The sequence below is a fragment of the Somniosus microcephalus genome, chromosome 19, assembly GCF_052327205.1.
Source record: "Somniosus microcephalus isolate GS21.2 chromosome 19, FLI_Smic_1.0, whole genome shotgun sequence".
Taxonomy (NCBI): domain Eukaryota; kingdom Metazoa; phylum Chordata; class Chondrichthyes; order Squaliformes; family Somniosidae; genus Somniosus; species Somniosus microcephalus.
Genome location: NC_141005.1, coordinates 39,424,309 through 39,437,513, shown reverse-complemented (window position 1 = coordinate 39,437,513; position 13,205 = coordinate 39,424,309). Strand labels below are relative to the sequence as shown.

The window sequence follows — 13,205 nt, the reverse complement described above, 5'->3', positions numbered from 1 at the left end:
AGTAATATGAGAAGAGGTGGGGCCTACTCAGATACAATCAGAAGCTTTAAATTGCCACAGCATGTTCTGCCTCTGGGTGGTGCTGTAATTAACTACCAACTGATTCCAGCCACCTAGCACTGGGAGCAAATGTATATAACTAATATTACTCTTTCTGTAAAGTATCACCAAGTGACTGAATCAGGTACTAAAATAATGTACAGAATATATTTAATTAAAGCTCTAACTAATGGCAACACCTGTTATTAGAAAGATTTAAGCAGCAAATTAGTACTGCTGTAAATGATTTTCTGTTACTGTCCAGGACTAAAGAAGACATTGGTATTAAAGTTTATAGGGCCTTGCCTTAGATATTCTCTCAAAGTTCTCATATTTAGGTATTGCCATACTGCCCAATAAATGACAATACAATAGAATAACCAGGGATCAAACAATAGCAGCCCGGCAGTCTGAATTGGATATTCGAGTCTTTCACATGTGTGCACCTTCAATGTTTTGAAGGTGGAACACTTGGTAAGTTGAAACCACATACTGTTAAACTGTTTATTTCACAGCAAGTGAACATACATAGCAAATAGTTATGATCAGACTCACTTAGTTCAACTTGTCTACTCATAATAGAGTAATGAACATGCCATGCTTTCCCCAGCTTACTGACGATCAAAATAACTCCTAATTAACCTCCTTTATTCTCCTTCTGAACCTGGTCCAAGCTTCATGTTGCAGTTTTGTTTTAAAGCCCTGACCAACTTCACAACTGTTGCTGGACCCGACTGACTGCCTGTGTCCCTGTCCCTGCTGATCATTTTCCTCTTCACAGCCAGAAAAGAGAGACTTTCCAACACAAAGATGCTGATCAAATTACTGAGACAGGCTAACAAATTGATTATTTATAGACTATGGGGAAAACACAACCTATTTTCTCAAGACCTTTAAAAAAAAATGTTTGAAAACATTTTGTACAACCTAACATTTAAAAATTAAAATTTCCCCCCTCTCCAATTCTTTGTGGGGGAAAATGGTAAAACAAACTGAAATATGACAGCCAAACTTTGGAAAAGAAAAGAGGAAAATGGAGAGAACAAAACTGATTTAAATCTGATGTACTTCTATTAACAGTTTTTAAAAAAAAATTAATTTCTTCTACAAAGATGCAAAGGCCAATCAGGCAAGGTCTCCTGGATGGAAAGAGCCTGTTCAGATAACATTTGCTGTGCATCCATCTTCATTCAGTTCTCATTACACAGAATGGGAACTGGTATCTCTCCCAGATCTGGATGCCAATCAAACCATCCCAAATGCAACTTTAAAAATGTTTGGTGCCAGCTGGTGAAGGATACCAATCCCAACTCAAAATGAGAGCCAGATAAACACAAACTTACCACATAAGTTATGTGTCTGTGTAATTTCAATTTAGGAAGCCTAACAAGGTATGCATCTTTGTGATAAAAGGTAAATAAAAACAGTACTAAAGAGCAAGAGGAGGAAAGAAAAGTAGAAATAATAATTTCAAAAAAATCATGGAAGCGAATAAAACAAAACTGTAAAACGCTATATAGCCACTCAAAATATATTCACCTCTTCAAAAATTGCTGTTGTGCTGGGCGATAGGAATTTGCCTTTTTTATAGCCCACACTATACAGTCTAAACTGCCTTTCTGAATTTATTTACCAACAAAATGATGCACAGAAGTAAAACTTTGGCAACATACTACAGCCTACTTCAATTTGAATTATGTTAGTTGAAATTCTCCCAACCCTCCCAAGCAACAATCGACTTTGAAACTTGCAGCGCAAAAAAAACTGGGCTGACTGTTTAAAAGCCAGAAGAGAGAGAGAGAGTCCATGCTCCTCCGGTTTCTTCTGGCAAGCTGCACGTTGGCCCTGAATTTGCCTCTCCGGGTACCCGTATCCCGGGGCACATGTGGTTCGCAAGTGCCCCTGGGATCCCGTGGGCCGGCCCAACCAATGACAGAAGGGAATCCCCATTCATGCTTATGGGGATTCTGTATGTAGGGAAACCCCATAAGTATGAATGGAAATACCCCCCAAAATACCTCTACACTTCAAATAAATAAATTTTAAAAATCACATTTAAAATGGCATTTAATTAAATATTTAAAACAAAAATTTAATTTTTTGAAAAAGACACATGTTTTAAATGGGCTAAAAATAAACTGACCTTATGTCACAGGCTTTAAATGTATAAATTATTGATAACATTTTATTTTTCTGTTTTTTTAAAACTCTTATGCTGGTAAAGGCGGGCCTTGCCAGGCGTAAGAATTTCACGGACATTCGTCGGGTCCGCCCGCGGATGCCTTTTTCCCGGGCATTGATGCAGCTCATGCCTAAACCCGGAACTTGTGCGGCCCTTGTGGGCGCGCGCGCACCTCGTACGCACCCATAGAGGCCACAAATTATGGCCCATTAAAAATAGCATTGTGCATCTCTGGAACAACTGCATGAAATTTCCTTCATTGGAAGTTATTTATGGATAGCTGCAACACAAATAGTCTAGTTTCTGTTGGATTATTTCATGTGGAGTCCAACTGAAATATATTATTATTGGTTACTTCATATCCATGTCTGACAGGGGTTTTTTGTGTCAATTTAATTGGAATTTAGAATTTAATTTTTAACTGTTTGTCAGATGTTAAAAAACAAACAGTAAAGTTAAATGTGCTAACACCACCAAGAAAAGAGAGAAATCCCAGCCTGATTCTGTTTGTTAAACAATCTTCAAAGTATAGAAACAATGTATAAAGTCAGGCCTTGCAGCTATTCATTGCAACTTTACAGACAAGACTGGATAGAGTCCATAAGCAGCACGTACCTACATATCACCTGAAACTGTGGAGAGACTCTTTTTTTGTACGTGCTGTGAGCGGTTGATGGTGCTATAGAACACCTTGCCCAAGTTTTTAAATTTGGGTATCATTTTGTTAGTAAATAAATCCAGTATAAAATGGTGTAATATTTTCTGCTGTCCAAATTGTTGAGACGTAATGGACATCCTACAGTAAATAATTTTCCACAATAAATGTCAATTGTTACAATAGGGCTACGGTAACAGCGTGGTATAAAGTAAAAGTTGCAGATTTCAATTTATAAAGGCTGCAGCCTGCTTGTGAAAAGGATCAACCCGCTTGCATGGGAAGAGGTGCTAAACAAAGCCGAAGCTGTAGCATGCAACTTTGCACAGTCTGTGGAGCACAGAAGTTGGACATTTACCACCTATTATGCAGACCCATTTTTCCATCCCAAGATTCCCTTTTCACTAGCCTAAAAAATTACATTGAAAATGCAGCTCAGTACCACCACTACTTTCATTTTGAAAAGCTGCTCTGGTAGTTTGTAGACGTACATGGGGAGAAGGCGAAAAAGAGAAAGCAAAAGCTTCAATATTACACCTCTGTTAGGATCAAACAAACATCTTACCTGTGTTGGTGAGCTGCTGGTGCCTAGAGAAGTGACAGAAGGGACAGAAGGAGCGGGAGGTGAGAAGAGGCTGCCAGACAAAGACTGGAAGCGGGCTGTCGGAAACAATTCTGAAATTAAACAAGTTCATTTTTAGTACCATTCATTTCCTGCAATGTCCCGTGCTTGAAAGATTGAACTGTAGACATTTTTCCATACAAATAGTTTAGGTGCAATGTGGCTATAGATAACAGTTATACAAATCTTGCACTATGCTAGGAAAAACCTGCAGCCATGAAAACCTCTCCAATTAGACAGTGTATATCTTCATTGAGAAGGAAGGAGAGAAGAAACTTGAAAAACAAATTCTTCAACAAGAGCTTGCAATTTAGGGAGCCAGCACTTTCAGCTAAAGAAAATTGTTGAAAGCAAATAAAACAAAATAAAAGAAAGATAGGTAAAAGCAACAATAAACAAAAAGCTGTGGAGTATCAGCTGGGCAGGATTAAGAACACAAGAAATAAGAGCAGGAGCAGGCCATACGGCCCCTCGAGCCTGCTCCGCCATTCATTAAGATCATGGCTGATCATCGACCTCAACTCCACTTTCCTGCCCAATCTCCATATCCCCCGATTCCTCTAGAGTCCAGAAATCTATCGCTCTCAGCCTTGAATATACTCAAAGACTCAGCATGCACAGCCCTCTGGGGCAGAGAATGCCAAAGATTCACAACCCTCAGTGAAGAAATTCCTCCTCATCTCAGTCTTAAATGGCCTACCCCTTATCCTGAGACTATGTCCTCTAGTTCTAGACACTCCAGCCAGGGGAAACAACCTCTCAGCATCCACTCTGTCAATCCCCCTCAGAATCTTAGATGTTTCAATGAGATCACTTCTCATTCTTCTAAACTCCAGAGAATATTTAGTATTAGGTCTAAAGTATCTGGACAGTTTGTAACCCCATTACTGAAGCTAAGACAGTAAGGCAAAATCCAATCTGTTTTTCAAAGTGGGAAAAATGTACAGCTCACAAAATTGAAATATCAACAAACAGTATTGTAACAAGAAGCCAATGTACTGCAGCAAGCTCTGGTATATAAAGGCGTGAAAATGATCAACAAGACACCATGCAAGTGGCGATGTTTCTCCATTAATACCATTTTTTCCATCATCATGAATATATTCAGCACAAATAAGTGAATTTCCATTTACTTAACTCAGTACATAAACCTACCACTTTTTAAATTCAAAATACTTGTGCAAATCTTACCTTGGAAAGGTTCAAATGTGTCCATGAAGTCCAGATTGGGTTGTAGAGGGATCAATCCAGGCTGAATCATATCTGCATTTCCTGCATGTGCTGTTGGAAGCATTAAAAGAGTTTCAAGTATACAGTACTTAGAGCACACCTTTTGCTAATTGACACTATTTCCATATTAAATATTTAGCATTAAGGGCCTGTTTTCCCAATATTAAGTTTGTACAACTTGGGTGAGGATGTATCATAAAAGGTAATTACTCACTATAAGAACATAAGAAACAGGAGCAGGAGTAGGTCATTTGGCCCCTCGAGCCTGCGCCGCCATTCAATGAGATCATGGCTGATCTGATCTTGGTCTCAACTCCACTTTCCTGCCCGCTCCCCATACCCCTTGACTCCCTTATCGTTCAAAAATCTGTCTATCTCCACCTTAAATATATTCAATGACTCCGCCTCCACAGCTCTCTGGGGTAGAGAATTCCAAAGATTCACGACCCTCAGAGAAGAAATTCCTCCTCATCTCCATTTAAAATGGGTGACACCTTATCCTGAAACTATGCCCCCTAGTTCTAGATTCCCCCCATGAGGGGAAACATCCTCTCTGCATCTACCCTGTCAAGTCCCCTCAGAATCGTATACGTTTCAATAAGATCACCTCTCATTCTTCTAAACTCCCAATGAGTACAGGCCCAACCTGCTCAACCTTTCTTCAGAAGACAACCCCTTCATTTCAGGAATCAACCTAGTGAACCTTCTCTGAACTGCCTCCAATGCAAGTATATCCCTCCTTAAATAAGGAGGCAAAAACTGTACGCAGTACTCCAGGTGTGGTCTCACCAACGCCCTGTACAGTTGCAGCAAGACTTCCCTACTTTTATACTCCATCCCCCTTGCAATAAAGGCCAACATTCCATTTGCCTTCCTAATTCCTTGCTGCACCTGCATGCTAACTTTGTGTTTCACGTACGAGGACCCCCAGATCCCTCTGTACCGCAGCATTCTGTAGTCTCTCTCCATTTAAATAATAATTTGCTTTTTTATTTTTCCTACCAAAGTGGATAGCCTCACATTTTCCCACATTATACTCTATCTGCCAAATTTTTGCCAACTCACTTAACCTATCTATATATCCCTTTGCAGATTCTGTGTGTCCTTTTCATAACTTGCTTTGCCCCATCTTTGTATCAGCAGCAAATTTGGCTACATTACACTCAGTCCCTTCATCCAAGTCATTAATATAGTTTATAAACAGCTGAGGCCCCAGCATTGGCACCCCACTAGTTACAACCTGAAAATGACCCATTTATCCCAACTCTCTGTTTCCTGTTAGTTAGCCAATCCTCTATCCAGTCTAATATATTACCCCCAGCCCCGTGAGCTCTTATCTTGTGTAGTAACCTTTTATGCGGCACCTTATCGAATGCCTTCTGAAAATCCAAATACACTACATTTACTGGTTCCCCTTTATCCACCTGCTTGTTACATCCTCAAAGAACTCCAGCAAATTTGTCAAACATGATTTACCTTTCATAAAACCATGCTGACTCTGCTTGACTGTATTATGATTTTCTAAATGTCCTGCTACTACAGGAAACCTTTTTTTAATCCGGCACCGATGGGACCGGCGTGGTGCCGGTTGATCAAAAAGTCCGGATTACAGAGATATATACTTACCAAGGTACGAGAGCCCCGTACACGGCCACAGGTGCAGGAGCCCGGGTTACATGGCCACAGATCCAGGAGTCCCGGTTACACGGCCACTAATATAGTAAAACTTACCTGAACCTATTCCTGAATTTTGCCGGTTGAGAGAGATAGTTAGGTGCCAGTTAAAAGAGAATTTCCTGTACTTCCTTAATAATGGACTCCAGCATTTTCCGAATGACAGATGTTAGGCTAACTGGTCTATAGTTTCCTGCTTTCTGTCTCCCTCCTTTCTCGAATAGGGGTGTTACATTTGCGATTTTCCAATCCGCTGGGAGCTCTCCAGAATCTAGAGAATTTTGGTAGATTACAACCAATGCATCCACTATCTCTGCAGCCACTTCAAGACCCTAGGATGCAGGCCATCAGGTCCAGGGGACTTGTCCACCTTTAGTCCCATAAATTTGCCTAGTACTTTTTCTCTAGTGATAGAGATAATGTTTGAAGTTCCTCCCTCCCTATAGCCCCTTGATTATCTATTATTATTGGGATACTTTTAGTGTCTTCTACCATGAAAACCGATACAAAATATTTGTTCAAAGTCTCTGCCATTTCCTTGTTTACCATTATTAATTCCCGAGTCTCATCCTCTAAGGAACCAATGTTTACTTTAGTTACTCTCTTTCTTTTTATATACCTGTAGAAGCTCTTACTGTCAGTTTTTATATTTCTTGCTAGTTTACTCTCATAATCTATCTTCTCTCTCTCTCTATTATTTCTTTAGTTGTCCTTTGCTGGTTGCTAAAAAATTTCCTAATCCTCTGGCCTACCACTAATCTTCGCATCATTGTATGCCTTGGTTTTCAATTTGATACCATCCTTAACTTCCTTAGTGAGCCATGGATGGTTCATTCTTCTCTTAGATTATTTTTCTCACTGGAATATATCTTTGCTGAGAGTTTTGAAATAGCTCCTTAAATGTCTGCCACTGCTTATCTACTGTCTTACCCTTTAATCTATTTTCCCAGTCCACTTTAGCCAACTCTGTCTTCATACCTTTGTAATTGCCTTTATTTAAGTTCAGGACATTAGTCTGAGACCAAGTTTCTCACCCTCAAACTGAATTTGAAATTCTAACATGCTATGATCACTCTTCCCTGGAGGATCCTTTACTATGAGATCATTAATTAATCATCTTTCATTATACATTACCAGATCTAAAATAGCCTGCTCCCTGGTTGGTTCCACAATGTATTGTTCGAAGAAACCATCCTGAATATACTCTATGAACTCTTCTCCTCAAGCCTACTTTTGCCAATTTGATTTGTCCAATCTATATGAAGATTAAAATCGCCCATGATTATTGCCATGCCTTTCTTACAAGCCTCCATTATTTCTTGATTTATACTCTGTCCTACAGTGTAGCTACTGTTAGGGGGCCTGTAGACTACTCCCACCAGTGACTTCTTTCCCTTATTATTTCTTATCTCCACCCAAACTGATTCTACATCTTGATCTTCTGAGCCAATATAATTTCTCACCACTGCACTGATCTCATCCTTTATTAACAGAGCTACCGCACCTCCTTTTCCTTTCTGCCTATCCTTCCGAAATGTCAAGTACCCCTGAACATTCAGTTCCCAGTCTTGGTCACCTTGCAACCACGTCTCTGTAATGGCTATCAGACCATAGCCATTTATTTCTATTTGCGCACAATACACAAAGTCCATGTGAGTTTCCTTCAACATTCATTGTCATTTTAACATGCAAGATGTTGAAGCTGGGAGATGATTTACTCTCTACTTGCTCTTCCCCCCACTCCATCCCCAAACACTGGTCTACTGTCATCCCGGTTCTGACATTGGTGGCAAGTACTGATGAGCAGTCTGATCTTGCAATTGAACTTCCTTTCAGCTTGTGCTTACTCGGTCTAGGTGTGCCAAAAACCAAGACACATGTCCCAGAGTACACTCCCAGTGCTTGTGAAACTTGTCACCATGCACATGAAAGTAAGAGGAAAACACACACAATTACCGTCAGCAGATTATCATCTACTATTGGACACAACTGCCAGTTTCTTTCAATGGAAGTTTGCATAGAAAGTACAGGAACAGTAATGATCAAAAACAATTTTGATTAATCTAAAACAAATAAAACTTCCCACAGATTGCAAATAAACAGATGCATTTCACACAATTATTACAGGACATTTTAAACAAAAAAAAATGCGACAGTTGAGCAGATACATCAAAACTTTTATAAAACATAACACTTGAAAATGTTTGCAATGTAACAACGTGTGCCTTGAAATTGTCACTAACCAATCTCTCTCGGGTTGGGCCAGGCAACTGGATGATGAGAGGACAAAGTTGAAAACAGCGTGTCAGAGAATTCAGACATTAACATGTCCATATCCAAGAGCTGGTCCTCCTCCATAGGAACCGGTGTATCACTTCCTTTTCTCTTGGCGCGCCATACTGCCAAGTCATCATCTTGAAATGAAATACAGCAGGCTTCGGGACAGCCATCATCAAACCCAGAAAGCTGTACATCGTTACCCAATGTGATAGAAAGAATAATTAGTGTGACTAGAATACAAGCAACTTCTATCAACTGCTTTATGATTTATGGGACCATTCTTTCAACCAGGACACGGTTGATCAAATGCTTTACAGTTAGCAAATGTTAAATATCCGGTGAGGAAATAACCGGTGAAATTCACACTTTCTTTTTGTTGTTAAGAAACCAAGAGCATTCCCAGTGGTAACTTACAAATTCGAAACTTGTATTTTAAAAAAGTTCTTCCCCACTCCCCCCCACGAAAAAACACCCTTCAGCTGATAAGCGGAAGAAAAGCTGAGCGGAGATTGCCGCAGACATCACTAAGACTAGCCTTAGTTGGCCTACCAAGAAGCATGTGTGAACAATGTGGGAAAGATCCCCTCTGGCCACCTGTCCAAAATCAGAAAACATGGGAAGCTAAAAAAATGTTTGTCAAAACCAGAACACTATGTATAAATGAATTAAGCAGCCTTGCATGGTTCTGTATATTTTCTAATATTAAAAGGTATAATAATCATTAGAAATACATTTATGCAGCTATTACATTATTTAATGTGTTTTAAAAACTGCAAAAGTGCTCAAGCACGAACCACGTCTCAAGATAATCACAAGTTCAAATCCGAAGCCTAATGATCATTCAAGCTCATCTCCATTTGTTGGGATCAAACTTCATTAGTTCTTGACTGGCCTCAGAGCATCGTGCTAGAATACTCCAATAACTAATCAGTAAGGGTAAGATGCCCAGAGCATCTTGCACAGGGTTTATAGTGGCTCCTGCAGGATGACATGGGGGATGAAAAATAAAAAGTTATTTTCCATTAGTCTTGAAGACAGGTTACAAATACTTTGTTAGGAGTTTGTGGCCTTGTAGTTCAGTTTAGAAGTGGTCTTAAAAATACTTCAAAACTGATTTAACTATTTATGAAATGCAGCACAAAATAATTAGTCCAATTTTAGTGGGTGGGGGACAGGGATTGGTTATATTTTACCGCTACAACAGAAGCAGCAGAAGTATTATTTTAATGAGGTACATCAGAGGCAAACAGGTAGATGAAGGGAGCTGATCAGACACATTGCAGAACTGGAGAGAAAGCTACAGTAGTAGGATTTTTTCCACAGCAAATTAAATTAAAATAAAGATTCAAATGCTTCCTCCCATTACTGTGGCCCTGAGACAGCTCAGGGTACAGATAATACAATCCATATCGGAAACCACATCAGAATGCTGGAATTTAAAAAGATAAAAATAAATGGATGTTTCTAAAGCAGAAATACTCAAAGGTTTTTTTTAAACAAGACTCTGAATTAAGTTTAGAAAGTAATTCAATTTCATATCCAGCAGATGGCAGTGTTTATCTTTTACTGTCCAATACTGCAGCCAGCTTTTAAGAAACAGCCTAAACAATTTGCATAACACCTTTAATGTAGTAAAACTTCATAACAGGGTTTTATTGGGGGGGTGGGGGGTTAAAAGATATAGGATTCAGGCACTAAGCAGGAAGTGGAGGAGCAGTAAATCAACAAAGTTGAGAGCAAAGAGGCAAATCTTAAGGAGGCTTTTGAAGGCAAGGAGGATTCTAGCAAGGCATAGGGGTTTAGAAAGAAAGAATTCTAAACAACAGGGCCATAATGGCTAAATGCCAGGCAAACAAAGGTAGAATGGGGAGTTGATGGGGAGAAAAAACACACAACGGTCCAGGTTCAGAAAAACAATGAAATGCAGACAGTTGGTAGGGTGCAATTTGGCCATGGATAGAGGTAAGTTAACATGCAGGTACAGCAAGCAATTAGGAAAGCAAATGGTATGTTGGCCTTTATTACAAGAGGATGAGTACAAGAGTAAAGACGTCTTACTGCCATTATATAGGGCCCTGGCGAGACCACACCTGGAGTATTGTGTAGAGTTTTGGTCTCCTTACCTAAGGAAGGATATACTTGCCATAGAGGGAGTGCAACGAAGGTTCACTAGGCTGGTTCCTGGGATGGGGGGATTGTCCTATGAGGACAGATTGAGTAGACTAGGCCTATATTCTCTAGCGTTTATAAGAATGAGAGGTGATCTCACTGGAACATACAAAATTCTTACAGGGCTTGACAGGGTAGATGCAGAGAGGATGTTTCCCCTGGCTGGGGAGTCTAGAATCAGGGGTCACAGTCTCAGAATAAGGGGGGACAGTCTCAGAATACGGAGTCGGCCATTTAGGACTGAGATGAGGAGAAATTTCTTCACTCAGAGGGTGGTGAATCTTTGGAATTCTCTACCCCAGAGGGCTGTGGAGGCTCAGTCGTTGAATATATTCAAGACAGAGATCGATAGATTTTTGGATATTAAGGGAATCAAGGGATATGGGGATAGGGCAGGAAAGTGGAGTTGAGGTAGAAGATCAGCCATGATCTTACTGAATGGCGGAGCAGGCTCGAGGGGCCGGTTGGCCTACTCCTGCTCCTTTTTCTTACGTTCTTATATACTTGTGGACGAGGACTATGAAATCAATGTGTTGGCAGGATGAGGAGCCAGAAATGGTCTGCAAGGAGGTGGGCAATTTAGCCCTCTTGGCAAAGAAGCAGTGCTTGTCCTTACAGCTCAGCCAAGTTCAAGAACTTGCTGAGTAAGGAGTCTTAGACCCCCTAGCAAGCCATGCTGCAGCACATGGGCACAGCGTGTACCCATCACAAGCTTGTGCTAACATGCAAATCTCAGGGCATGAACAAGCATATCTGATATCACCTTTTACAGGACCTGTTAAAAAGTATATATAGAAGAATCTGTACTGAATATTAACAATAATCACACTTACACAATGCAAATGTGAAAGTAATTAAAATCACTCACCCCATAACCTATGTCCAAAGGCAATCATTATAGTTACCTTCAACTCGAGGACAAAATTATACTAGAAGCTTAAGTTAAATATTGCATGTGTAATCTACGAGTGTTGTTCAGAAATATTCTACACTTCCAACAGAACATATGGCGATTTGTTGCAATCACCCCCTTTGAACAAAGTCCATGCTTGGTATCAGATCACACTGTTGACATTTCAAGCACAAACAGGTGACATATTTAAAAAGAGCTCATCTTCAGTGAATGAGCTTGTTTTTCATTTTAAACTTACTTTAATCAAACTTGAAAGGTCTTCATCTTTGTGCTTTTGCAACTGGAAAATAAAAAAAACCAGCTAGAAACATATCAAAGAAAGAACACTGAAATGTTCATTGCAGAAAGCTCCAAGAAATTATCCTTCCATTCGAATAGTAAATTGACTTTTCAATTCTTTTAAAATGTGTCAGAAGAACTCAAACATATTTTCAGGGCACAAAATGCTATGCAACTTAGAAACAGCAGAATCATAGAATGATTACAGCACGTAAGGCGGCCATTCGGCCCATCGAGCCCGTGCCAACTCTCAGCTAGTACCACTCCCCTGCCCTTTCCTCGTAGCCCTGCAATTTTTTTCCCCCCCTTCAGAAAATTATCCAACTCCATCAAGTTGGTTAATCACGATTTGCCTTTAACAAATCCATGCTGGCTTTCCTTAATTAATCCACCCCTATCCAAGTGACTGTTGATTTTGTCCCGGATTACTGTTTCTAAAAGCTTCCCCACTACCGAGGTTAAACAGACTGGCTAATCTCATCTAATATTAAACACCAGAATTTAAACAACATACCCTTTTTTTGAAGTAAGTGCGCCATTTGTGATACTCTCTTATTACTATCTCAATTCTTCTTTTCCAGAATTTCCCTTCTGTTACAGCTGCCTGAGAAAAGAACAGGATTCATTCAAAATCTCACAACTCTGTACAACATTTAATAACTTGTACAACAAACCCCAAATAATCACATTAAAATGATTATAAAAACTATGTACATCCTGCTCACTAGAAAATGAAAATTTACATTTTTCTTCTCAGTCACGGGGGTAAGTGGAAATCGTGCTGATGCCGAGAACAGAAGAAAAATAACAGAAAAGTTGTGCCAGGAAGCACAGAAAGGAAGAAAGAAATTGTATGCACAAACTGGAACATTTGAGTATTTCAAGAGCTAAGAAACTTCCTATAATTTATCAGTCTCTACATCACCCAGTTATATGGGACTTTCACATCTACTTACTTCAGGTCTTCGCGGTTCATCAAACTCAATAGTTCCATCTAGTGGAGTAACAAAATGACAAACTGGGTTGTCGCGTTTTTCTACATCTGAGAGAAAACAAAATCTTGTTACATAATCTTATTTGCTTAACATTTTACAACATTAGCAATTCAAAAAAAAAAATATCAGTCTTTCCCACAGTTGCCAAAGTTAGCTGGGGAGGGGCA

At 39.7% G+C, this 13,205-nt stretch overlaps 1 protein-coding gene across 5 annotated transcripts in view; it reads right to left on the bottom strand.

Moving 5' to 3' along the window:
* The window catches only part of mlxip (MLX interacting protein), a 122,067-nt gene that overhangs the window by 68,263 nt on the left and 40,599 nt on the right, over positions 1 to 13,205 (bottom strand). For all 5 annotated transcript variants that reach the window (XR_015072321.1, XM_085961639.1, XM_085961640.1 and 2 more), the window contains exons 3-8: positions 13,000 to 13,085; positions 12,558 to 12,647; positions 12,003 to 12,044; positions 8,646 to 8,868; positions 4,690 to 4,779; positions 3,442 to 3,551 (exon numbers count right to left, since the gene is read on the bottom strand). Coding sequence is in view for 4 of the 5 variants with exons in the window: in XM_085961639.1 (XP_085817765.1) it covers positions 3,442 to 3,551; positions 4,690 to 4,779; positions 8,646 to 8,868; positions 12,003 to 12,044; positions 12,558 to 12,647; positions 13,000 to 13,085 (641 nt within the window). In the remaining variant the exon portion in view is untranslated. The remainder of the gene's footprint in view (positions 1 to 3,441; positions 3,552 to 4,689; positions 4,780 to 8,645; positions 8,869 to 12,002; positions 12,045 to 12,557; positions 12,648 to 12,999; positions 13,086 to 13,205) is intronic.